The 25,812-nt window shown below is 39.6% G+C and overlaps 1 protein-coding gene across 8 annotated transcripts in view; it reads right to left on the bottom strand.

The window, feature by feature from the left end:
* sipa1l1 (signal-induced proliferation-associated 1 like 1) overlaps window positions 1-25,812 on the bottom strand; it is a 309,330-nt gene that overhangs the window by 8,492 nt on the left and 275,026 nt on the right. For 6 of the 8 annotated variants that reach the window (XM_051920056.1, XM_051920058.1, XM_028822023.2 and 3 more), the window contains 5 exons: window positions 19,647-19,709; window positions 19,218-19,380; window positions 14,357-14,570; window positions 12,809-12,955; window positions 3,891-4,005 (listed from right to left, as the gene is read on the bottom strand). In XM_051920056.1, the coding sequence (XP_051776016.1) occupies window positions 3,891-4,005; window positions 12,809-12,955; window positions 14,357-14,570; window positions 19,218-19,380; window positions 19,647-19,709 (702 nt within the window). The remainder of the gene's footprint in view (window positions 1-3,890; window positions 4,006-12,808; window positions 12,956-14,356; window positions 14,571-19,217; window positions 19,381-19,646; window positions 19,710-25,812) is intronic. The other 2 variants (XM_051920059.1, XM_028822028.2) reach the window with 1 other exon arrangement.

Raw genomic sequence — 25,812 nt, 5'->3', positions numbered from 1 at the left:
CTTATTTTTAATAAAACTACTGCAATATGTTGACAGAAATAAAAGACTAACCTTATCTACAAGCAGTTCATGCTGTCATATAAGTACATGTATCTTTAGTTGCGGTAATAAGAGTGTAGAAAGCACAACGTGTCCAGCGTGCGGTCGTCCAGATGAGAGCGCACCTTCGTGCAGAAGTATGCCAGCCGCTGAGAAAGCACACTCTGCCTCCACTGAAGTAGGCGGCACAGTCATCAGATATCGATACATTTGTTCTAAACAACGCCCACGCTTGCCATTGCTCTGAAACACCGCCATTTCAGCTTTTACTGATGCATCCAGTTTCTTGTCATCATTCTGTGATGGCAAGTTTCTTGGCACAGATAATGCGGATGTAACAGACTGACGCATTGCAATTTCAAGTTGCTGTTCAAAGCTGTTGTCTGATGAAGTGCAAGCTGCAGCAATGGCGCCACCTTAATTATTTTCAGCTATAACTCTGTTATTTCTTGATCGATTTTTACACTTTTACACGCTATATATGCGATCTTGGCCGTTCCCGTTTTCCCGGGAATTATGGCAGTTTCATTCCCGGGAATGAAAAATGTCCAGGAATCCCGGGCTCCTGGTAACTGGGAGCCCGGGAATGGATTTCCTAACTGGGACTAATTAAGAAAAAATAATATAGTCCTAATGAAAGGCACACAAGAGCAAAACTCAGAATTAAAAACTAACAACAAAATACAGTATGAAAGAACACTAAAACAAGTACGAAAATGTTTATTCTTAATAAACTCGGACTCTTATAATTTATAAAATTATTTTCTGTAGTACTAGGGTGTTGTATCGCGTTAGCCATTATGAATGTAGTGAGTAGTCAAGCAAAATGAAATCTTTTATTGGCTAACTAAAAAGATTACAATATGCAAGCTGTCGAGGCAACTCAGGCCCCTTCTTCAGCCAAGATGTAATCGATTACATTTTATCTGAAGAAGGGGCCTGAGTTGCCTCGAAAGCTGGCATATTGTAATCTTTTTAGTTAGCCAATAAAAGATTTCATTTTGCTTGATTTCTCACTAAAATTATTTTCCAAACTTTTTAATTTTGGTGGACCCAATGGTAAAAACTATCTTCAAAGATTCAAGATTATAATCCTTTATTCAAGGAAAACCTAAGAAGATCCTACTTTTACCTTCAGTACAAGATAAAGCAAGAAGCCTACTCTGAGATTGGGTGGAACTCAAAAGACCCAGCAGCCAGACTTGGGCTCAAGTGCGGCTTAAACAGAGAAGGTTCACGTGACTCCCCTAATGACAGCACACCTGCATGATTAGAAGCCTGCCCCTCTGGGCTCTTTCCACAACTAAAGGGGCAAATACAAAACAATCAGGTGAAAGCAAACAATTTCAAAACAAAAGAAACCCCATTACAAACAATTACTGTAACTAAATGGAGGACAAATGAAGATAAATAATCGGCTTCTGGAAACTTAAACTGATAATTACAAGCAATAAAGGCATAACTGCAGGCAGACCCAGGAATGTGAGAAGCAGGCCAGGGAAGGGCCTACATCTAGAAAGTAGAGCTCTCTTCTGTACCGTCAGGGTTCTTTAACAGCAGATATAAGGATGCTTAGGCTACAAGATTTATCAGCCCACAGTTTGGTTACAGAACAAACCCAAATTAAATGGAAATTGCTGAAAGAATGAAGTCAAAAACCAACTGGACTTCTTGGTTTGGACAAATGATGAAATACATCTGCCTTTAAATCTTACAAACAATAATAAGGATGACAAAGCCTTGAAAGATAAACTCCTCAACATAAATATTCAAGTGTTTCGAGGTATAGTACCTCTCAACTGATTAAGAGAAGGAAGAAAAAGACAACCTCACAGTAAAGCTGATATCAGAAAGGGAGTTACCCCACCAAAAACCATAGGTAATTTCCCCCATCAACATATTCGAGATCCGCCACTGAGATTTACACCGCATTTTTCTGTGGTTGAAAATGCCGTTTCAGTATTGGTGGAAGGCCAAAATGAATAAAAAAAAATGAAAATATCAGCTTTCAGATGTATCTGTGTTAGTGTGGACTAGGTCTCAGTGATGAGACAGCATGGAATAGTACTAGCACTTGATGATGTTCCCCAAGTCTTCTGTAAAGCAGAAAGGCTGCCCAGCAGTGATGTGCTGCATTAAAACTGAAATCAAGCCTATATAGCGCAGGAGTCTTGGACAACGACACATTATTGTAGCTTGTTAGCCTCATGGCTTAACAGGGTTACCAATTCAGCCCAATGTAACCAGAGAAGCCCTGGAAGGGATCCACTCGAGAGGGTTTAAAGGTCCTGCAGAATGCAAAGGGGAATTGTGTGTAGTTAAGCAGGGAAGTCACTCCCAGGATTCAACAACTTTAGGGCTAATATTGCTATGAGTGGCTTTTCCTTCTTGGTTAAGCCCACTTTATAACTGTTAATAAACAAAAACCCTTTATTTGTACATTATGACGGCCTGCAACTATAGTCCTGTACTGACTTATAGCTCCATTTGGAACTGGCTTCTAGGCCCAATGGCATATTGCCCTTATGTTGGTTACAAAGTGTACAGGGTATTGCAATTGAGGCTCTGTGGGTCTGGTGCATGTCACCGGTGTGTACACTTAAATTGTTGGTACCACGACAGTCAAACCGTTCTTTGAGTCTTGTCGTCTGCACACCAGGTCCATGTAAGCTAGTGTTTCTCAACTCGAGTTGGTGCTGGTACTGTACATCTGGGGTTGACATTATTGGTATTTGAGTGGGTTGCAGTGGGTCGCCTATGTGATTATCAGTACTGTGTGGTATGTTTTCCTGTTTCTGAGTGAGCTTGTTTCACCCAGGGGGACTCCCATTACACTTGTTTCACAAAGAGGGCGGTTTAATTGCTGTTAGTGGGTTGTTAGTTAATTTAAAAAGGTGATACTGGGTTGCAGGACTACAAAGGTTCAGAAACGTTAGTGTAAGGAATGCAGTGCAGGCTGAATGCATAAGAATTAGCCATGGAGCAAAGCTGATGAAAACAAACCTTAAATGAGTCAGAAAACAAACCAAGAATCAGAAAACATATGAAACCCAGTGAAATAATAATAATATTGGAGAAAGATTCATTACTGCTGTTGTTTTTGCAGTTTCTAGAACATTACTACATATGGCCCTAGGCCGTAAGTATGACTTGCATCCACTCAGTAGGGTGTAAATCGGCACCTTACTGTATTTTTCAGATCATATTTTTCATTTCTTCTTTATCCCAAGGATGTACACTAATGCCTGTCTGTCCTCCTTTCAGTAGGAGATCAGAACTATATCCATTAAGTGGCCCCACAACTGCATTATCCACTTTAATCTAGCCTTCTTATCTGTGTAATATGGTCGTGACCTCTTTTCAAGGTCTCCTAAGTCTGAACATGGTTGTGTTTTGACCTACCCCTTATACAGTTTGTGCAAAAAGATCCTAGAGATGGATGACTCAAGAAGAATGACAATGAGGGGTAAAACCAAGCAGTTCGGTATGTAATGCTGGCTCACACAAAGGACTGAACTAGAGTTTAGCTAGGTATATGAGCTTTTTTTGAACACTCAAGTCCAAGACTAAGCAGTAGAGATAACTGCTGATATAATACTGTAAGCTTTTTTTTTCCTTTTTTAACACTGATTAGTAATTTTCGTAACTACCTACTGCATCTATGTGTATGCAAAACAAGAAAATACAAAATCTGAATGCCACTGACTAATTAGATAGAATAAAAAGAAAAACAAAAAACTTTAATCAAATGCATGGAAAAAATGGGATCATCAGTCCAGAATAACAAGTTAAAATTACAACAGCTAACAAGTGTATTGACAGGCCAGTCTTTTCCACTGGGTGAAGCATACCTGGTGCCAAGTCTCGCCTGAGGGGACAGCTGGTGCTCCGCTTGTTGAGGACTGGACATGGAACTTTCTGGTCTGTGGTTTGCTTCATTTGCAGCAAGCAGCGATGCTCTCTGGACTGAAGGGGAAAGAAAGCAGTGATTAGTTTTTCAGAAGCATATGGGTGGAAATTACATGAAACCTTTCCTGTTCTCCCTTGGGAATTCTGTTACCGTCACCTGTCTCAAGGTGCTTTGCTTACTGGTTCCACTGAAACACAAATTCAAAGAGCAAAGCCAAATCCGGTAAGTAGAGCTAAACCTCATTTTATGTCAGGGGTATATTCTAAGGGACATAATGAAAGACAACCCCACTATAGTGCACCAAAATAACGATTAGCAAAGCAGATCACTTTAGTTTCATATGCAGTTTCAGGAAATTGATGCTATAGTTTGTTTCACATCTTGTAACACTTTTTTTTTTATATTGCTTTTGTTGCATGCACCCTCATGCCAGATCTAGACGGGGGCTAAGCGTAAGAAAGAAGTTTTCTCTGAGAAATGGCTCAAGTAGAAACTGTAGCATGAAACAAATGATGAGGGCTCCAAGATGTGGTGTAAGATTTGCTGTCAACACTTGCATCTAGCAGCTAGAACCAGCGCTTTTCATATGGGGACAAAGAATTTCAGTAACCCGGTATTTGACAAGAATGAAGAGAATAAAGAGCACACAAACATTGTCCATACTATAGCTAACAAACATCAACTCTATAGCAATGTTACTCTGTAATATCTTCGTAAAATACAGTGGTGTGAAAAACTATTTGCCCCCTTCCTGATTTCTTATTCTTTTGCATGTTTGTCACACAAAATGTTTCTGATCATCAAACACATTTAACCATTAATCAAATATAACACAAGTAAACACAAAATGCAGTTTTTAAATGATGGTGTTTATTATTTAGGGAGAAAAAAATCCAAACCTACATGGCCCTGTGTGAAAAAGTAATTGCCCCCTTGTTAAAAAATAACCTAACTGGGGTGTATCACACCTGAGTTCAATTTCCGTAGCCACCCCCAGGCCTGATTACTGCCACACCTGTTTCAATCAAGAAATCACTTAAATAGGAGCTGCCTGACACAGAGAAGTAGACCAAAAGCACCTCAAAAGCTAGACATCATGCCAAGATCCAAAGAAATTCAGGAACAAATGAGAACAGAAGTAATTGAGATCTATCAGTCTGGTAAAGGTTATAAAGCCATTTCTAAAGCTCTGGGACTCCAGTGAACCACAGTGAGAGCCATTATCCACAAATGGCAAAAACATGGAACAGTGGTGAACCTTCCCAGGAGTGGCCGGCCGACCAAAATTACCCCAAGAGCACAGAGACGACTCATCCGAGAGGTCACAAAAGACCCCAGGACAACGTCTAAAGAACTGCAGGCCTCACTTGCCTCAATTAAGGTCAGTGTTCACGACTCCACCATAAGAAAGAGACTGGGCAAAAACGGCCTGCATGGCAGATTTCCAAGACGCAAACCACTGTTAAGCAAAAAGAACATTAGGGCTCGTCTCAATTTTGCTAAGAAACATCTCAGTGATTGCCAAGTCTTTTGGGAAAATACCTTGTGGACTGATGAGTCAAAAGTTGAACTTTTTGGAAGGCAAATGTCCCGTTACATCTGGCGTAAAAGGAACACAGCATTTCAGAAAAAGAACATCATACCAACAGTAAAATATGGTGGTGGTAGTGTGATGGTCTGGGGTTGTTTTGCTGCTTCAGGACCTGGAAGGCTTGCTGTGATAGATAGAACCATGAATTCTACTGTCTACCAAAAAATCCTGAAGGAGAATGTCCGGCCATCTGTTCGTCAACTCAAGCTGAAGCGATCTTGGGTGCTGCAACAGGACAATGACCCAAAACACACCAGCAAATCCACCTCTGAATGGCTGAAGAAAAACAAAATGAAGACTTTGGAGTGGCCTAGTCAAAGTCCTGACCTGAATCCAATTGAGATGCTATGGCATGACCTTAAAAAGGCGGTTCATGCTAGAAAACCCTCAAATAAAGCTGAATTACAACAATTTTGCAAAGATGAGTGGGCCAAAATTCCTCCAGAGCGCTGTAAAAGACTCATTGCAAGTTATCGCAAATGCTTGATTGCAGTTATTGCTGCTAAGGGTGGCCCAACCAGTTATTAGGTTCAGGGGGCAATTACTTTTTCACATAGGGCCATGTAGGTTTGGATTTTTTTTTCTCCCTAAATAATAAAAACCACCATTTACAAACTGCATTTTGTGTTTACTTGTGTTATATTTGACTAATGGTTAAATGTGTTTGATGATCAGAAACATTTTGTGTGACAAACATGCAAAAGAATAAGAAATCAGGAAGGGGGCAAATAGTTTTTCACACCACTGTATGTGCGTAAAATACGCACACCCCATGTGTTCCATCCCAGAGGATATTGCTCTCATGGAGAAGCTCGGATTGAAAGTTGGAGGTACGTATCATTCACAAGAAAGTGGAACAAGAATAATGCAAAGCATCGCCAGATAGTCAGTTTGGAACTAAGGGAAAAATTTAAATCGGCTGAATATTTGGCCATGCTTTTCGATGGATCCAAAGATATTACCAAAACTGAGCACAGGATTGTTTACATCAGAGTGTTTAACTCTGATTTCCTCGGATTAATTGACTTGAGTGCAAATTAATTAACAGGCTTGTGAATTGTTTCCATGACTCACGCTTGGATGAATGGAAGTCAAAGTTGGTCTCGATTTGCACAGACGGGGCCGCTGTCAGTGTCAGTGTGTACAATGGAATTGTGCCAAAACCACGTCAGATGGCTGTGATTGGGCATTTCCTTGTTCATATTCTGTGCACACCCTTGAAAACTGCGTGTAGTCAGTTGATCACATGGATCCATACTGTGAGACATTTAATCATTCTGTTATCCAATTGTATTTACATAAAGGTGGTGCAAAAAAAAAAATGAAGCACTAAAGAAATTGTGTGGTGAGAATGACATTGCCTTTGTGAAATTGGGAAAATTTCACATTAGATGGTCTGCTTGAAGGCAAGAGACTAATAATATTAAAGCTATTACCTACTATTCAAATTCAGCTAGCTCCAACTAATGACACTGGCCTACTGGAAGTCTGCACAGAGCGTTTCCCCGTTTCTTGCATTAGCAATTTTTTGCATAACCCCACACTCACTGTCCAGAATGCACACAGAGAGGGAGAGAGAAGCTTGGGGTCACAGCACAGAACATCTTGGACATTGATGGCATTTTGTAGCTCACATCTCTCAGATTTCAGCAGGAAAGGCTGACCATTGGTGAATGCAGAGATGAACTGATGGTAGCCATTGGACAGTTCACACTTTTGCTTGATGGTGAGGGCAAGTACAGGAAGGACACCAATGTTACCATTGCTGATGCTGACAGAAATAAGGCTCATGAGCTGAGAGGTGTAATTAATGAGTCTGAAACTAGATTATGAATCTCTCAAGTCATGTGATCCATTTTAAATTTTTGATCCTTCAGCTTGGTCACAGGAGATGCCAAGCCTCCTCAGTTTTGGTAATACAACACTTAATAGCATTCTTCAGAAATACGAGGCCATCTTATCTCTCAACAAAGACACCATTACAAGAGAATTGATGCACTTAAAAGAAGCAAGAAAGCGTTTGGCAGTCTCCTCTGTGTATGACTTCCCTTATGAACATACACTTGTCCAAGATGACCACAGAAACATTTGACCCAAATCCTACTGTGGAACTGTGAACACAAACAGCTCATCGCAGGATCAACCAAGGAGCAGTGAGTACATCTCACCATAACAGAGAAGAAACCTGTGGGAAAGGCAGCAAAGTGGAGGAGGCGGCTGAGGACAGTGAGGAGGAGGAGGATGCATTGTCAGATAATGATGCCTAAACGGTGAGCACCAAACAACATTTTCTAGTGCTCCATTTAGAACCTGACCAAAAAAGTTATGTGCACCCCTGGTCTTGATCCATCATTGTTTGTGAAATTCAAACATTGCTGTTGTTTTTTTTGCACCTGTAGGTTGAGTCCTACATGCGTCTGTTAATGCAGCATGACGGCAGACTGAAGAAATCATAAAGTCCCAAACTAGTTAAACATATGAAAAGTCCAAGGTACAAGAAATAAGACTTATATTTAAATTTACTATCAGTGAAGTAAACCCAAAGTTTAATGTTATATATGATCTCATTTTCTAATCTAAAATGTGCTGGTACAAATGTCAGGCTGTTTCAAGTCAAGTAGGCATGTGTCATGCCTCTGCACATCGATGTGTGGTAGGAGTTGCTACCACTTGATTAGACAACGAGGAAACACAACAGATGCATGCTGTATTCCTTCTCGCACCACTGTGTGCCGTGGCGAGTACGACAGGGACACATCTCCATCTTGCTTGTGCCGCCAAATGCTGTAGAGACTAAGACACATCTAGAGTAAAGAAGGGCCTTCTTGCTCAGGATAAGGGAATAAAGTGTGAGACTTCATAACGTCCTGTTTTAGCTTTTCCACCGTTCACTTCTATTTTATGTTTTCCGCTTTAGCAGTGCTACATTCGGGAAGTAAATGTATAGATTAAATCCTGTTTACTATGAATGTTTGGTGATTCTGTTTTTTGATAAACCCTTCAGTTTGGACAACCCCTGATATTGATTCTTGGAGAGAAACCTTCATGTTTTAAGAGGAACATCATTTCTCTCGGCCAGTTTTAAAAAGATCAGTAGGATATGGTAAGGGTGTCTGTTGTGTTGTCAATGACTCCTGTTGTATAAAAACAAGCCATTTTACTAAAAATTGCAAGTTTACAAAGTCATTAAAGATTTTTAATAATGTTTACAGTGGAGCTATGCATTCGACTAAGAAGTAGTAAGCTTCAGAAGAATCGGGAACCATGCCATGGAGTAAACTGGACAGAGGATTCTGGTAGGATCATCCCATTTCCTTTAAATTGCTGCCGGTCTTTACCCTTTTCAATTAACTCAAGCCTATGAGGTTTATCTTTTACTGCCATGGTAACTGATTGCTCATTTTGTGTTATTTTTATGTATCTAATGAGTAAAGTGTTTTGAATGCTATATGTTCTGTATACTCTCACTGCAGTTATTACAACAGTATTTTCTTTAATTGCTCTTCATTGATTCTATGGATTATTCACTTTGTAGTTTTGGAAAATGTGTCATGGTGAATTTAGTGTTGCTGTTAAATCAGTGTCCAAGATGTATTATGTACATGCATAATTTGAAGTATTAAATCTGGGGCGAGTTACACCGCCATACAGCTGAGGTTCGAGTGCATGAAGTACAAAATTGTTAATTGTGTCTGGTACTGTAGTTTTGAGTATTGGTTAAGGTCTCAGGACATAACAGCTGCTATAACAGTAAAACATTCTAATGAAAATTAAGTTTAGTTCTATACAAATTCTTCTTTCTATTGAGTAAATGAATTATGGTAGATACTGAGAAGTTTATTATGAGTTTTAACAATCAATTAATTGTGCATTTTTTGTGTGCATGAGTAGATCCCCCGACAACCTTTGCAACAAATAGGTGGCAAATGTTGGTGGTAAGTGCATAGTACATTTCACAGGCCGGTAAGAAGGTGTTAATGAAGACACAATGTACACCCGATATGTATCAGCATGGGAGGGCGCATCTCAGACTTCTACATACTGTGATGAAATACACAGCCAACTAATGAGCAGAATGGCAACAAACATGAAAAACAGTTTTTCAATTCTGGATTCAAAACAGATGGTACAGATTGATGATATGTTTAGCCATAATTTAAACCCATCTCTAATGGGTGTAGAGACATAACCCAATCTATACAGAGGAAGTAAAGGTATCATTGTATCCTCCAGAAGCGAATATATTTGTGAAATAAAGTGGGGGATTAGCATAACAAATGTTATTGGAAGGATGAGAAGAAAGTGGAGAAGATAGTAACACACACTACTTACCATAAGAAAAAAAAGGGGAAGGGTAGGATTTGTAACTGGACCTCAATGACTGGAAAGTTGTAAGCATCATAAACCTTCCTGAGAGTCAGAATACTCTTGACACATCCAAGGTGGTAAAGGCATGAGGTTGCCACCAATATGCAAGGTCAAATTGTAGAAAAGAGGGGTGTTTTTGCCAAACTGGACAAGGACTAAAAAGCCAAAGGTTTGAACATTCACATTAAAGACCAATAGATATTTGAATATATTCAAACACTGTTTTCAAGTACTAGGTGCTACATGCCCTGTATATGTCTTATTATTACTATTGGTATTTTTACTTTTTTTTTTTGGTCATGCAAATCATGGAGTGTTGTTTTGCTGTTGTTTAAAAGACGCAAATGACAAGCACAGCCTTCAAATGAAAACACAGTACTTCCAAAAAATGTGATTCTCTGTGTGTACAAAGTGATATGTTTAGACAGAAAAGTAGGGCCAGGCATACTATTCCGTGTTTTGCGACATATATAAAACCTAGACAAAAATCACTCATGATTGCTTAAATACATTACATTCAGTCTTTATTTTAAACCCAGTGAGCTCTGTGGCTTTTTGATCCTTGAGAACAAAAGATGTAAAGTCACTCTCCATCCCAGTTTTATAGAAATTGAAGCATTGTAAGTCTATTCGTGTCTCACTATTGAAGTACCCGAGTGAACTCAATGTTGTATTAAAGTAATCCTCAAATATTTCCTCCCGATTACAATTAATTTAGACTTTAATTCACAGTAACATGAAATTCTGTAAAAATGAATTAGAATGTTTACCACTAGGATAACAATCAATATACAGTAAAAATGTTAAACAAATTGCAAGCAGCATACTGTAACGGATATTTGATAAGGTTTGATAACTTTCAGTGTGATCTGTCTTGCTGTGTCGGCAGTTTGAAAGACACGAGTCCCTCTATGTTCTTTCAGTGTTTTTGCACCCCCTTCTGGCACCTGGGAACCCAGTAACATGAATGCACTTAAGCAAACATACAGTACGTCATTCTGGAAGCGTGCGCACAAAGCTGTAACATGCATTCCAAACACACAGTCGGATTATCACTGTAGATGGTTTGGTTAGGGCATGGACAATCTTGATCAAGTTGTACTGAACAAATACCAAAGGAGTTCCATATGGGGAAGAGTTGTTACTTTGACCTGTTTTGTCCTTTTCGTGTTCTTGTGTACTGTTGCTGTGTTTCCAATACTTTATACAAACTTGTTTTATCACCTGGTGGCAATGTGTATTTTCTTTGTGTATTTGTTTAATTTGAATCATGTTATTTTTTCAGTATCAATAAATGAAGTAAATACGTTCAGTCTTGCACTAAAATTCCCACATGTACAGTAATCCCTCGCTATATCGCGCTTCGCCTTTCGCAGCTTCACTCCATCGCGGATTTTATATGTAAGCATATTTAAATATATATCGCGGATTTTTTGCTGGTTCGCGGATTTCTGCGGACAATGGGTCTTTTAATTTCTGGTACATGCTTCCTCAGTTGGTTTGCCCAGTTGATTTCATACAAGGGACGCTATTGGCAGATGGCTGAGAAGCTAGATTGCTTACTTTTCTCTCTCTCTTGCGCTGAATATCTGTGATCCTGACGTATGGGGATTGAGCAGGGGGGCTGTTTGCACACCTAGACCATACGGACGCTCGTCTAAAAATGCTGAAAGATTATCTTCACGTTGCTATCTTTTGTGCAGCTGCTTCCTGAAACGACATGCTGCACGGTGCTTCGCATACTTAAAAGCTCGAAGGGCACGTATTGATTTTTGACTGAAAAACAAACTCTGTCTCTCTCTATCTCTCTCTCTCTCTCTCCCCCTGCTTCTGACGGAGGGGGTGTGAGCTGCCACCTTCAACAGCTTTGTGCCGCGGTGCTTCGCATACTTAAAAGCCAAACAGCCCTATTGATTTGTTTGCTAGAGATTGTTTTCTCTATCTATGTGACATTTTGTGCTCCTGACACGCACTCCTTTGAAGAGGAAGATATGTTTGCATTCTTTTAATTGTGAGACAGAACTGTCATCTCTGTCTTGTCATGGAGCACAGTTTAAACTTTTGAAAAAGAGACAAATGTTTGTTTGCAGTGTTTGAATAACGTTCCTGTCTCTCTACAACCTCCTGTGTTTCTGCGCAAATCTGTGACCCAAGCATGACAATATAAAAATAACCATATAAACATATGGTTTCTACTTCGCGGATTTTTTATTTCACGGGTGGCTCTGGAACGCAACCCCCGCGATGGAGGAGGGATTACTGTACTGGGTTTATGATATACTGGGTTGTTTTATTTTTTGGTCACCTGGCTCCCATCCTTTTCTTTCTTCCTGCTTCTCCTCATAATAAATTGAAAAACAGAAGAAGTCTCTGTAAAAGTAAAGCTAGCTGTAACGTTAGAGATGAACCACCTCTCCACAACAAGAGGACCCAGTTGAGGTAGCTTTGGTGTGTAGTTATGATGCCCCTTAATGCCTCCTATAGTAGATTATATCTCTCGTCTGGCTGGAGGACGTTTCTGAGGATGTGGAGTTGTGGTCTGTCCAACTCCACATGTTGCTACAGAGATCCAGATTAGGAAAGGATGATGGTGGAAATTGAGGACAAAGGATCTTGTCATCTTGTATCCTTAGAAATATTCAGTTAGCTATACTTAGTGCTGAATGACCCCCAGTCAAATTTCTACCTTAAAGTAAAATTGCTGCAGTTTTCACATTGGAGCAGTAGCTTTGTAAGAAAGAATATCAATCTATGATCTTGACATGGTTTGTCATTGATAAAAGCTTTTTCTGGCAGTCTGTTGTGTTTAAAGCATCATTTCTGGTGAGCTGCATTTTATCCACATATCACCCAACACTTGTTTTTCTAAATTAAACATCTCCCACAGAAAGGCCACTCACCCTCAAACGCTTTAGCCGCATCCACTAGATGTGACCAGTCAAGACCACTGTCTGCGTCAGGCAAGGGCATCAGTCCGGGGTCCTGCAGAGGTGTCCTCCTCTTGTCGTGAACTTCAGACAAAGAGGTGTCAGATGCGGACAGATCTCCTGTGATTCCAAGCAACAAGAAATGTCAATAAGGCAAAGCTGCTTAAGCTACTGTCTCACTCTGCATGACATTAAGCGTCCAGTTCAGCACAACTACACCATGCAGCGTCACAAAGTACACAATAAAATAAAAAAACACATAGAGAAGGTCACAAAATGTGTCATACAGTTTAAGTAGGAGTAACTGCAGCTTTTATAATTTTCTGTTTACTTTTATTTAAGATGATATCACATCAAAAGCAAAATGCCACTCCAGGAGGTGAGTAGAGGACTGGATCTGAGAGACCCTCACTAATAGCTGCACAGTAAAAAGTGGCTGACTGTTCACTTAATAAGCATCCAGCCATGCAGCACAAATGGCACACTTCATTCATTTATATGCTGCCTTCTGTCTATTGTGAGAGTCTAGTAACTCCCATGTCTTATCATTTTATCTCAAACCTGTTTCTGATTGTGACATGTACTGGGGACTTCCTCTCAAGTCGTATACAAGGCACAGTGGTCTACACAACCCAGTTTCTGTGCTTTCATTTATTTCTAAAATTAGCATACATGCATTCTTTAATGTTCTTGCTTCATCACTAAATCACACAATATCTTTCAGAGGTAACCATGCAGTAATCTTGCTCTAAGCAGGCGGTCTCCTTTGTAAGCTCACCCACCTAAGCCTTTGGCATGGCACTTAACTCTCCCAACAGAACTACTGTAATTTCTGCCATTCGACCAGCATCACTCTCAAACACAAGGTGCTACTGGGTCACCAAAGACTAGTTGTTTGATAAAATTAAAGTAATGAATAGGACTGGCTGTGCAATCATGTGGCCCAGTGGGGCCAAATAAACTACTGCAAGCCTGACAGCCATTTGCCTTCTGCTTGTCAAGCTAGCCACACTGGAAAACGAGTGGGGTCATGGCAGTAAAGACAGGAAACAAAATGATGTCGAGAATATGATTTCGGTGTGGAATTGATGAGGACTATCCAATCACAAAACAAAAATAAAAAAATGGCATCACTGATCCTTCCATTTTACAACCTGAGCCATTCCTGGCATGGTGTCTGCCACACAAATGGCAAACTCACACACATGTACCTCCACATCCACTTTTACTTACAGTACATCAGAAAAACTAACAACTCTCACATCTTAGGATGTGTGGGGAAAACATACAGGGAGGTCGGAAGGTGGGTGAACAAGCAAACACAACTAAGAATTTGATCCTAGGGCTTATCATGTGCCACAGTGTTCTCTCTGCTACTAAAGAAATGATCACTTCCTCAGAAGACAGACTCAGGATTGGCAACTGTACACAAAACAGCAGTTATACATGTCAGTCATTAGGCATTTCTGTGTAGAAAGTGGACCACTGGCTGATGGAAAGTCAGGATGAATAATGACTCACCGTGCAGAGATTTCACTCCCAAAAGATAGGAGGGCCGGCGGGTGGGCAGTGTGCTGCGAGTAGATGGGTGGGCACTGCTGAACAGCACGTCATTAGGCAGTGCCTGGTCCAGCAAAGCAGTGAGTGAAGGCTCCCTCTGCGCACTGTAGATACTCTCATCTGACAAGGTCCTGTGGAGTGAGCGTCGGCAGGAGGAGGAACTGTTATATTGGGGCTATGGAAAAGACCAGAAAATTGGTGAGGTCACACACTTTGGCAGTTCACGGTTTATATCTTTAATAAAGGGAGCATTTCATTAGGACTATACTTCTCATTTTAACCCAAAGTGAATTCCCCGAGTTATCTTCAAAAGAAAATCTGAACAATTGTAGCTAGTTGAGCTTCTATCCACTTTCAAAGCATGATCTCCTAGCAGGTCATGCATTATTTGGAACACTGGAATAACAACACTTCTGCCAGAATTCTTCCTTTCACAAGTTGCCAGCCATTCATCTCCAACACTTTTCCAGTCAGGCTTACTGCTCAGCATCATCCTTTCATGACCTCCATCTGTGTTCCTAAATCCAATTTCATTGTCCAGTTTGTTCCCCAACCATCATAATCAACTTATTTGTGTATTGTTTTCACATGTTCTTGATATGATTAATATCAACTACAAAGTCCCTTTAGAAAACTTGTATGGATCCTAACCCCTCTGCTGTGGTGGGGTTCAAATGGAGGTACTGTTGCAGTGAGAAGCCTGTTTACCGTATATACTCACTTATAAGTCCGGTCTTGAAACCCGAAAAATCGATCATAAAAATCGGACCCTGGCTTATATGCCCATTCAAAAATGTAACACTTTAAATAAATAAATAAAAATTTTTTTTAACATCTTCTTGCCTCCTCCACTCTCATGTCAGTTTCTCAGATGCATCGAATTTTATTGCAGCAGTGCAGTTGCCAATTTCTTTCAACATTTAATTTAAAACCAGCTTCATGTTTTCTTCTGATCAAACGCTCCATTGTAGATAAGGGATGCTCTTACGATAAAGGTGTGTAAGGGTGTGAGATACAAAAAACACAAAACAGTGCAAATGTCGCTTCGGAATAGTTCTGGTATTACCATGTGGTCACGTAGGCACAATATATATACAGTATATAAAAAAAAAGGCAGTGTGCTCCATAGTTACTCTCTCAGTTGGGCGTTAGCATATCATAATCTCTTGGACCAATAGCATGAGTTTTCCGCCTTCGACTTATACGACCGACATTATAAAATAACAGAAATTATACTGTAAAATCAAGTCCCGACTTATCCGTGGGAGAACTTATCCGCAAGTATATATGGTAATCACTTGAATCAATTTCTTTTGGCTTAACTGGTGAAGATGGTTGCCTTCTGAGTGTGAACCTGAATTTGTGTTGTGGTGGCCTAGTGGGATGCATTGTACATGCAGAACCCAGTCACAGCACATCCTGTCCACACTTCCAACCACTTTCTAGTTTGCCTTGTCCAGTCCAGAACCAAAGCTAAACCTGACATCACTGGGAAAATGGTAGTAGCCAACCCTGGAAGAGGCACACTCACACTTGGCCAATTTGTATTTGTCATTAGGTGATACTAAATACACTGTTTCATCCCTCACTATTCTTTTTTAACTTATCCTAATGGAGTACTTTGCAGCCTTTTGCTTCTGTTCACTGTCATTCACTAAAATGTTGGATCTCAAACTCTAATGTATTTGTTACTTCTACATTTTCACACCATTCTTCTTTAGTCCTTCTCTGCCTCTTCTACCCATTCCACATACAGTAATCCCTCGCTATATCGCGCTTCGCCTTTCGCGGCTTCACTCCATCGCGGATTTTATATGTAAGCATATTTAAATATATATCGCGGATTTTTTGCTGGTTCGCGGATTTCTGCGGACAATGGGTCTTTTAATTTCTGGTACATGCTTCCTCAGTTGGTTTGCTCAGTTGATTTCATACAAGGGACGCTATCGGCAGATGGCTGAGAAGCTACCCGGCTTACTTTTCTCTGTCTCTTGCGCTGACTTTCTCTTATCCTGACGTAGGGGGATTGAGCAGGGGGGCTGTTCGCACACCTAGACGATACGGACGCTCGTCTAAAAATGCTGAAAGATTATCTTCACGTTGCTATCTTTTGTGCAGCTGCTTCCTGAAACGACATGCTGCACAGTGCTTCGCATACTTAAAAGCTCGAAGGGCACGTATTGATTTGTGCTTGAAAAACAAACTTTGTCTCTCTCTATCTCTCTCTCTCCCTGCTCCTGATGGAGGGGGTGTGAGCTGCCGCCTTCAACAGCTTTGTGCCGCAGTGCTTCACATACTTAAAAGCTAAACAGCCCTATTGATTTGTTTGCTAGAGATTGTTTTCTCTATCTATGTGACATTCTGTGCTCCTGACACGCACTCCTTTGAAGAGGAAGATATGTTTGCATTCTTTTAATTGTGAGACAGAACTGTCATCTCTGTCTTGTCATGGAGCACAGTTTAAACTTTTGAAAAAGAGACAAATGTTTGTTTGCAGTGTTTGAATAACGTTCCTGTCTCTCTACAACCTCCTGTGTTTCTGCGTAAATCTGTGACCCAAGCATGACAATATAAAAATAACCATATAAACATATGGTTTCTACTTCGCGGATTTTCTTATTTCGCAGGTGGCTCTGGAACGCAACCCCCGCGATGGAGGAGGGATTACTGTAATTCCTTTACACCAGATACTTCTGACCTCACGCGTCTGGCAACAACCCTCTACTCATTCTTCTTCTGGACCATCAGTTTTCCAAAATCTTAGGTTACTACAGGGTTGTTAGGATTGAGTGACACTATCCAACTGTGAACTGACTGAAATTTAAATAAGTGCATGGGTGTGAGTCAAGGGTGCCTCATCTACAAATGACCCTAGCCCAGTAGCCAGTGCTACCAAGTGTTTTCTTCCCTTAAATCCTGAAAAGAAATGATACTGAATAAACTGAAGTTTCTTTAAAAACCCTGACAAACATTCTAATAAAGCAATGACAGCAATACCTAAGAAGGTTAAGATTTGGTTTGATGTAATAGCTGTTTCCAAAATCTCATTGTTCCAATGACTGGTGATCCTGATTGTCCTTAGTGAGTGTGGATGTATGCATCTTCATTTTACTTTCCTTTCTTATACTGACTGTAAAGATCATCTCCTACCACTAACAAATGTGACATAAACAATCCTGAAAGAATCACTTTTAATTTTTTTGCCACTTTTTTAGAGGAAGGAGTCAGCTCAAATGCAAAAACATTTCTTTTGTATCACAGAATGGCAGGATTATCTCGAGGTCCTCAAGAAGTATGGTTGGCTCCAGAATATTACACTCCTTTCAGCATTACAATCAGAAAAACTGTTATGATGGGGTTGTTTTCATTTTTTCCTGACTCCTTTTTGTGTTTTTTCACTTTTCTTTTCCTCCTATTTGTGGTTTTGATTGTTGTTGAATTCAGTTCTGTGAGGCATAATTGGCTCTTGAATTAAAATCTTTTGGTGGTGCAATGTTTATTTAACAAGGGTGCCACCATTTTGTGCTTAGTTACTATAGAGTTCCTATGCTATGATGACTGGGAACACATGTTTTTACCACAATAGTATAAAGGTTGGCGCTATGCACCTTTGGTTATCTGAGATTATGGATGCTTTCTGCAAAAAAAAAACCAAAACAAACAGTGTGCTCTATATGCTTTATATTTTATAAGGTCATTAGTGTCAATGTATATATACATAGTACAGGGAAATTAATTCTTGCATGTGCTAATCACAACACATCAACATGTCGGTGCTATGATTGGTGAGCATACCTATGTTATCTCAAAACATCTGTATTCCTTAGCTGAAAAATTGCAGAACATATTTGTTATTGCCAGTGCGATCCACAGTGGGTGTCATCTCAAGATATTTCCCATTAGAGTATTTCCACAGCTAACACACTGGGAAGCTTAGGAATAGTTAAACGTTGTCGATTGAATTGAATCTTTAAATTCATGGTTTACTGCCCAGTACTTTACCCACTAGCCACCATGTTCACATGATATGCAACAGTGAAAAGGGGAGAGATTGTCGGAACTGTTTAATACAGTCAGCAAGTTCCTGCTCTAAGTCAAGAACTTTGATTAACATTTACGTGTTGCAGATGTCCTATAAGGAATTCAGTCACAAACAGCTCTGATTGGGCACTGAACATTACATTTTCCTGGAAACAATTTTCATCAATATAAATGAAGCCTAAATTGAGGCATATTTTGTTTTTGATTATAATATTTATATAGTGTTAGAAATGCTGCCTCACAGACACAGACGTAATAGGTCTGCACATTTTCAGTGTTTATCTTGTCCCACCCCCCCACTTTGGAGTCTGATATTGCTGCAGCTTGGAGTCTAGGTGGAGCTGACTTAAGGGACACTATTGAATTATTCGAGTCAGATAACCCTAATGTTAACCATAGTATAACTGGGCAGAGCTCTGCAGCTAGACTTTAGTGGCACCTCTGGAGTCGGTTCCACTTACTTGGAGCTCCTGGGTGGAGTCTCTGGGCTGCAGAGATAAATACTTGACATTTTGACACAACCAATTCCAGCCCCCACACCAATTCCAGTTAATTATGGTCTGCTGAGGATGTCAAAATGAGGATTCTGTCTTGCAACCAACACTTTTATGTGTGGTGGTGTTTTGCTTTTCATGTAACGGCTTCTGGGGTCGGTTTGAAAAAGCAGGCTAAATTGATAGCTGCTGTAGAGCCGTCTCTACATTACCTGTATATGCTTTGTGGGAGGATGAGACAGTTCATTGTTAATAGAGTTCTCTGTGACCACCCCAGCCCCGCTTACCTTTGGCTGATCTTGTAGTCCTGGTGGGGGGCTGTCAAGGGCAATGAGCTTCTTTAAGTCCTCCTCCACCGTTGATTTGCACAAACGCTGTGGAGAACGCATATCTCTCAAAAAGGGCCGTGGTGGAGCTTGTCCTGACTCTACACCATCACTCTGGTGTCGCCTGGTAAAACAAAAACCACCTCACTGTCACATTAAGGGGATCAGAATGATCCTCATTCCACTTCACTTACAAACAAAAGCAAGTAAATAAAAACGAGCTACATGTTGTTTGTGAAGACAGTTACTTGTGTTGCCCTCTTTACTTTATATTACAGTAAAAGTGGGGAACACAAGTACAGCTGCCAAACATAAATGGGGTAGATTGAAACAGGGCTGCAGAGCACACTTTGAAATTTCAATCATAATCAGAGATGCACATTTTCTTACCATATGTCGTGCGACTTTTCAGACATATTCGGATGTATCCGCTCAGCAGCTTTACTCAAGGAACTGCATAGAAACGGACAAAAGTAACATCATCTAAGAAGGCGAGACAGCAGGAGACAGGCTAGCTGACGGGTAATATAACATGCCAGTGTGCCCTTGTAGCACAGTTAGGTCACATGCTTCATAACCAATGGGGTTCATTTCCTTTTGAGAGAACAACTTACTCTTGCAGTGGGGATTAAACACATGCATACAGAAATGCAAAGCAGGTTAAATTATTTTGTGCAACCAATGGCAATCCTGATGCCAAGCCAGAAGGTGACAAATATGTTTTACAATTTTATGAATTGGTATGTTTAACCAAGATGCTTCTGTTTATTAAACACCTTCTGGAGCCCACAGTCTCAAGCTCATCTTTCTTTGCTCCGATCTCTTTCAGTCTGTGACCAAAATGGGAAAGGTGGTGCATAAATATTACTATTACTTTTATTACCACCTGCCATGAATCCTTTGAGCTATCCTTACCAGTTACATATACCAGCTTATTTAAAGCATTTAGTAAAGTGGAAAGAAGCCCAAAAAGATGTTAGCCACAGTATTGCACTGCCACCCGGTGGCCAGATCATGCATAACAGCCCCTGGGCTGGAATCCTGCTAACTGTAGGAACAGGCAACACAAAATCTACCGGCCTGGATGTCAGTGTTAAGGTCAAAAACTTCAGATAATTTAATAATAATAAAAAAAAAGTGTGAAGATGCCCCCTCTAACAGACTCCTCTGGTGCACTTGTGTTTTACAGAAGTTAAATTCCCATGTCTGCTCAGCACTGCAGCACACAGTTTACTGAGTCCCTCCTGATGAAGCCAGACATGACATTAGAATACCTTCAATGGGGTGCATATATTAGGCATATGTATGCAAACATTGGTGCCTAACATGGACTTCCATCAGTTGATTAAAAGAAAGCACAGCAACTGCTGGATTTCATTATGATGACTACACAATATGAAGTTGAATTAGCCATTAATACTGATATATAAAGCAATCACTTTATCCATTTGGTGCAAGTGGTCAGCCGCAAGCCTGCAGAGCAACCTACACTCTTAGCCGCATGTAAATGGCACCTGCTATCAACTGTCTAATATTATTAGACTAGCAAAATACCCGCGCTTCGCAGCGGAGAAGTACTGTGTTAAAGAGGTTATGTAAACATATATATACATAAACATACTGTATATACATAAATATATACATATACACATCCACATATATATACATATATCAACATATATATACACATACATATATATATATATATATATATATATATATATATATATATATACACACACACGCAGACACATATACATATATATACATATACATATTTGTATATCTACATATATATACAGATATATACATATATATACATATTTGTATATCTACATATATATAAACATATATACATATATATATACATATTTGTATATGTACATACATACACATATATCTATCTATCTATATATATATATATATATATATATATATATACACACATATATATATATACACATACATATATATATATACATATATATATATATATATATATATACATATATATACACATATATATATATACACATATATACACATATATACATATATATATATATATATACATATATACATATATATATTTACATATATACATATATATATATATATATAGCTGATTACCCAGTGGATTCGCTGACTGAGTGCAAGAGAAAAAAATAAAATGTATGTATAAAATAAGTTTAATTGCCAAATTTATTTTTCCACAAATAAAGAGCACTTACAATAACATAGAAATCAATATAAACAACATTAACATCATTATCATTTGAGAATATGAAGTAATATATAAGAAGCACATTGCATATAAATTATTAAACAGTAAAATGTTCTTCTATAAAACAGTACTGTGGCTATTCGTTTGTCTGTCCAGGATTTTAAATGAGCTGTAGCTCGCAAACCGTTTCACCTATTGACTTGAAATTTGGTACACAGATACTACGTCACGTCTACTATTCGCTTTCCCACACATATGAACACATATGAATACATATATATATATATATATATATATATATATACACATACATATACACACACATACACATATATACATATACATACATAGTGCGTTGCAACACGGGCTGCGATTGTTACATGGGAGGGAGAGGACAAATCACAGCTTCCCGCTTTGTAATCGGGCTTGTGATTGCTGCTTTGACGGATGCCCAGATCCCACAGTATTTCCCCTTAGGAGAGGCGTTAGGCAAGTGTAATTGAATAGCGGTGCTGCAAGTTATTACTCTTTTTATCTTTATTTTATTTTATTGTAGAATCAACTCACAGCTGCGCGCACCAGTGCGTGCGTGGCGGATGCGTACGGCTGACGTTTTCATTGTCTACCACCTTCGCTAATCATTCTTGAGGCAGATTGAAGAGTTAAGTGCCAGCTTAACTGAAAAATTAAAGAAAACATACTAAGTTTTAAAAAAAATCAGTTTTAACGGGTAAAGATGCCGACGAAAGAAGAGAAGCAGCGGGACGCTAGGGTGAAGAGCTGCTCATTAAGCAGCAAGCTCATCAACCTCTGAGCAAACGAATGGTAAACGTACAGAGAAAGAGGATAAATACTATGAATGGTCATGTCAAGTGTATTCACTCCACGTTATCGTGCAGTGCGCTGTTACTGGTATTTTGATAAAAGAATCTGAATAACATATAAGAAGCGTATAAATTATTAAACAGTAAAACATTAACATTTAAGAAGTAAAGATACATTGAGTACTACTGTACTGCTTTCGGGTATAGTACATTTTTTGTTTGCCCATTACATGCATAAATGTATACATTTTTTGGTGTACCTACCCAAGAACACGCGACATGACCCGGCAGTTAAAAATTTATCGCTCCAGCAATTTTAACTCTGTTACAAAGTCATCTAATATGGTATTGCAAACGGCAGCGGGAGCGTTTCTATAAACTCAATTTAAACTTACTGTTTACACCGTGCTTTGAAGATGCATAGTATGCGACACGTGTTTCGCCGTAATTGTGGGCTCATCAGGAGTACACAGTCACTGCACTCCCTTACGGGAATCGATCCTCGGACGTAGAGGCGAAGCCCCTAACGTTGTGCCACGGCGTGAGGTTCGTTCATTTGACAGCATATAGATCGGGGTAATTACATTGCAGGCATTCGTAGTCTGATTCACAATCTGATTGTATGGGTGGTTACCTACCAGGTAACGCTTGTGGTTGGTGAGCAAGTCGGCTAACTTCTGTCACGGTGCCCTCTTTCAGTTGCGAGAAGCAGATCATACAATGGTTGAAATAGTTTAATATATATAGCAAAATCACCGCGCTTCGCAGGGGCGAATATGGTATTGCAAACGGCAGCGTTTCTATAAACTTAAAGTTACGGTTTATACCGTGCCTTGTTTCATATTCTTTTCCTACCTTATCAATTGTGTAATGTGTTTTTTGAACAGGTTTGATTCATGGAAGAGATCACTCCTGCTGCGTTCAGTCACTTCACGTGAGCCACTGTCTTGTGTGATGTTGCGATGTCCACGGGTTTATTTAATGTTAGCTAAGACCCGGCAGTTAAAAGTTTCTCGCTACAGCAATTTTAACTCTGTTACAAAGTGATGCAAACTCTCGTTTATACCTCGTGTCTTCTCATTAAACTTGTATCTCGCGAATATGGCATTGCAAACGGCAGCGGGAGCGTTTCTATAAAGTTAAGGTTACGGTTTACACCGTGCTTTTTTATACCTCGTGTCTTCTCATTAAACTTGTATCTCGCGAATATGGTATTGCAAACGGCAGCGGGAGCGGTTCTATAAAGTTAATTTAGACTTACGGTTTACACCGTGCTTTTTTATACCTCGTGTCTTATGAAGATGCTTGTATGCGTCACTCACTCGCTTCTTATTGTTTCGCTGCCTTGTCAATTGTGTAATGAATGTTTTCTTCTGTGCTCTTTGGGGCTCCTCCTTCTTTTCTACGTACTGAGTTCACAGTCAGTTCACGTGATTACGTGGGAGGCGTGATGACGCGACACGCAACTCAGTCTCCTACGGCCATCTTGCTGCCTACCATTACAGTATATGGACAAAAAAGAGGTTCCAGTTATGACCATTACGCGTATAATTTTGAAATGAAAACTGCCTAACTTTTGTAAGTAAGCTGTAAGGAATGAGCCTGCCAAATTTCAGCCTTCCACCTACACGGGAAGTTGGAGAATTAGTGATGAGTGAGTCAGTGAGTCAGTCAGTCAGTCAGTCAGTCAGTCAGTCAGTGAGGGCTTTGCCTTTTATTATTATAGATAAAGGATATTCTGGCATGTCAGTCACTGAACAACCGTAGCAAAAGAAACTCCAAGCTACCAGTTTAGAGCCTGCTGACCACCACATGATGCAAATATCAGTGGATAAAGAAGTTAGATCCCCTTGTGAGAATTGATTGATTAATATGTTAGTTTAACTGTTATAAACATTTTATGTGACTCTACTAGTGTTCTATTCCACCCAATGACAATATTGAACATAACAGATACACATACACAAGCCAAATGGGTCATATCAAAAGTATGGAGCATACTGGAGTTATCAAGTACTGCCTGGCCCTGGTAAAACTGGATTGTGAGATGGCATTACTAGTAGTTCTCTCTTTTGTGTCACACTTCAGTGAAACTTGGCAGCACTAGCCTCTGTTACACGGGATGGACCAAATAATATAAACACTCCATGAATAAGGAGTTTTAACTTTGATGTTATTAAAACACAATTACAAAGGTCTAGAAGAGGTCTGACAATGAGTACACCATTATGTGAGCAGGAAAATAATTTAATATGTCAAGTCTTAAAGATAATGGCAGCATATGCCAAACATGGACATACATCACTGTTGAAGAAAAAAAAACTGTGAATGCTCACCAGCACAGATTGTTGTCATAAAAGTATATCATTACAAATGACCACTGAAACAAATCACCCAAAAAGAAACCAAACAAAAATTGCCTTATCAAGCCTGAATTAATGTTGGCAGTACCACTTGTAAACCACCTTGTACCCAAGACTAACACAGAAAGACACAAACTCTAATGTAAAGAGCATAAAAGAAAACCCTGTGTAATGGAAAAAATTAATCTGGTCTGACGAGTACTTTTTCACTTTTATTTTGTATAGCCAGACACGTAAATGTTTGGAGAATGCAAAGGTCTGTTGCCAACGATGGGGATCCATAATGGTGTTGGTAGCCATCTTGTGGGAGTCAGTAGAAAAATGACAGATAAGGATAGGTTGTTTGGACAATGTATGGAAACGATGTTAGAAAAAGGCTAGTAAACAAGTGCAAAACAGAAAAAGAGATGGGAAGGAGGTCTTTGCTGTGAGAGTCATGGCCAAATACACTGTTCATGCTAGCAGTACCAGACAATGTGTAAAAGCCTAAAGTCAGGAAAACTGACATTGCTATTAGCCCTGTAATGGTCACCTGGGGCCTCATGTATAAACGGTGTGTACGCACAAAAATGTTACGTAAGCCTGTTTCCACGCTCACATTGTGATGTATAAAACCTAAACTTGGTGTAAAGCCACGCACATTTTCATGGTAGCTCAAACCCTGGCGTACGCATGTTCTCCGCTCGGTTTTGCAAACTGGCAGCACCCAGCATCAAAGCAGTGCTTTTGTTCCAGTGTGGTTTCCCTTTCTTTTTTAGATCCACATCCCTGATGCGGCTTTATCATATACACTGAAATTAACCGCATATTGTTTATTCGTTTAAGGCATCTGATTGAAATTAACCTGTAACAATATAATGGTCCACGGAATGGTCAAACTATTCTAAATACCATAGCTGCTTAAGCGTTGTTACTCTTACTGCACTTTCTTCTTCTTCTTTCAGCTGCTCCCGTTAGGGGTTGCCACAGCAGATTATCTTTTTCCATATTACTCTCACTGCACCACTCAGAGTATTTATATCACTGTATCTGAGTGTGGAATCACAGCTCTACAGCAGCTGATCGGAAAGAGAATTATCGGTAAACAGCATCAAGCACACTCTGCCTCAGCTATGCTGTCTATTGAACTGCTCTCACACGGCAAA

This window comes from Erpetoichthys calabaricus, chromosome 16 (genome assembly GCF_900747795.2).
Source record: "Erpetoichthys calabaricus chromosome 16, fErpCal1.3, whole genome shotgun sequence".
In the NCBI taxonomy this organism is placed as follows: domain Eukaryota; kingdom Metazoa; phylum Chordata; class Cladistia; order Polypteriformes; family Polypteridae; genus Erpetoichthys; species Erpetoichthys calabaricus.
The sequence above is the reverse complement of the archived record's forward strand: the minus strand, read 5'-3'. Positions and strand labels throughout refer to the sequence as shown.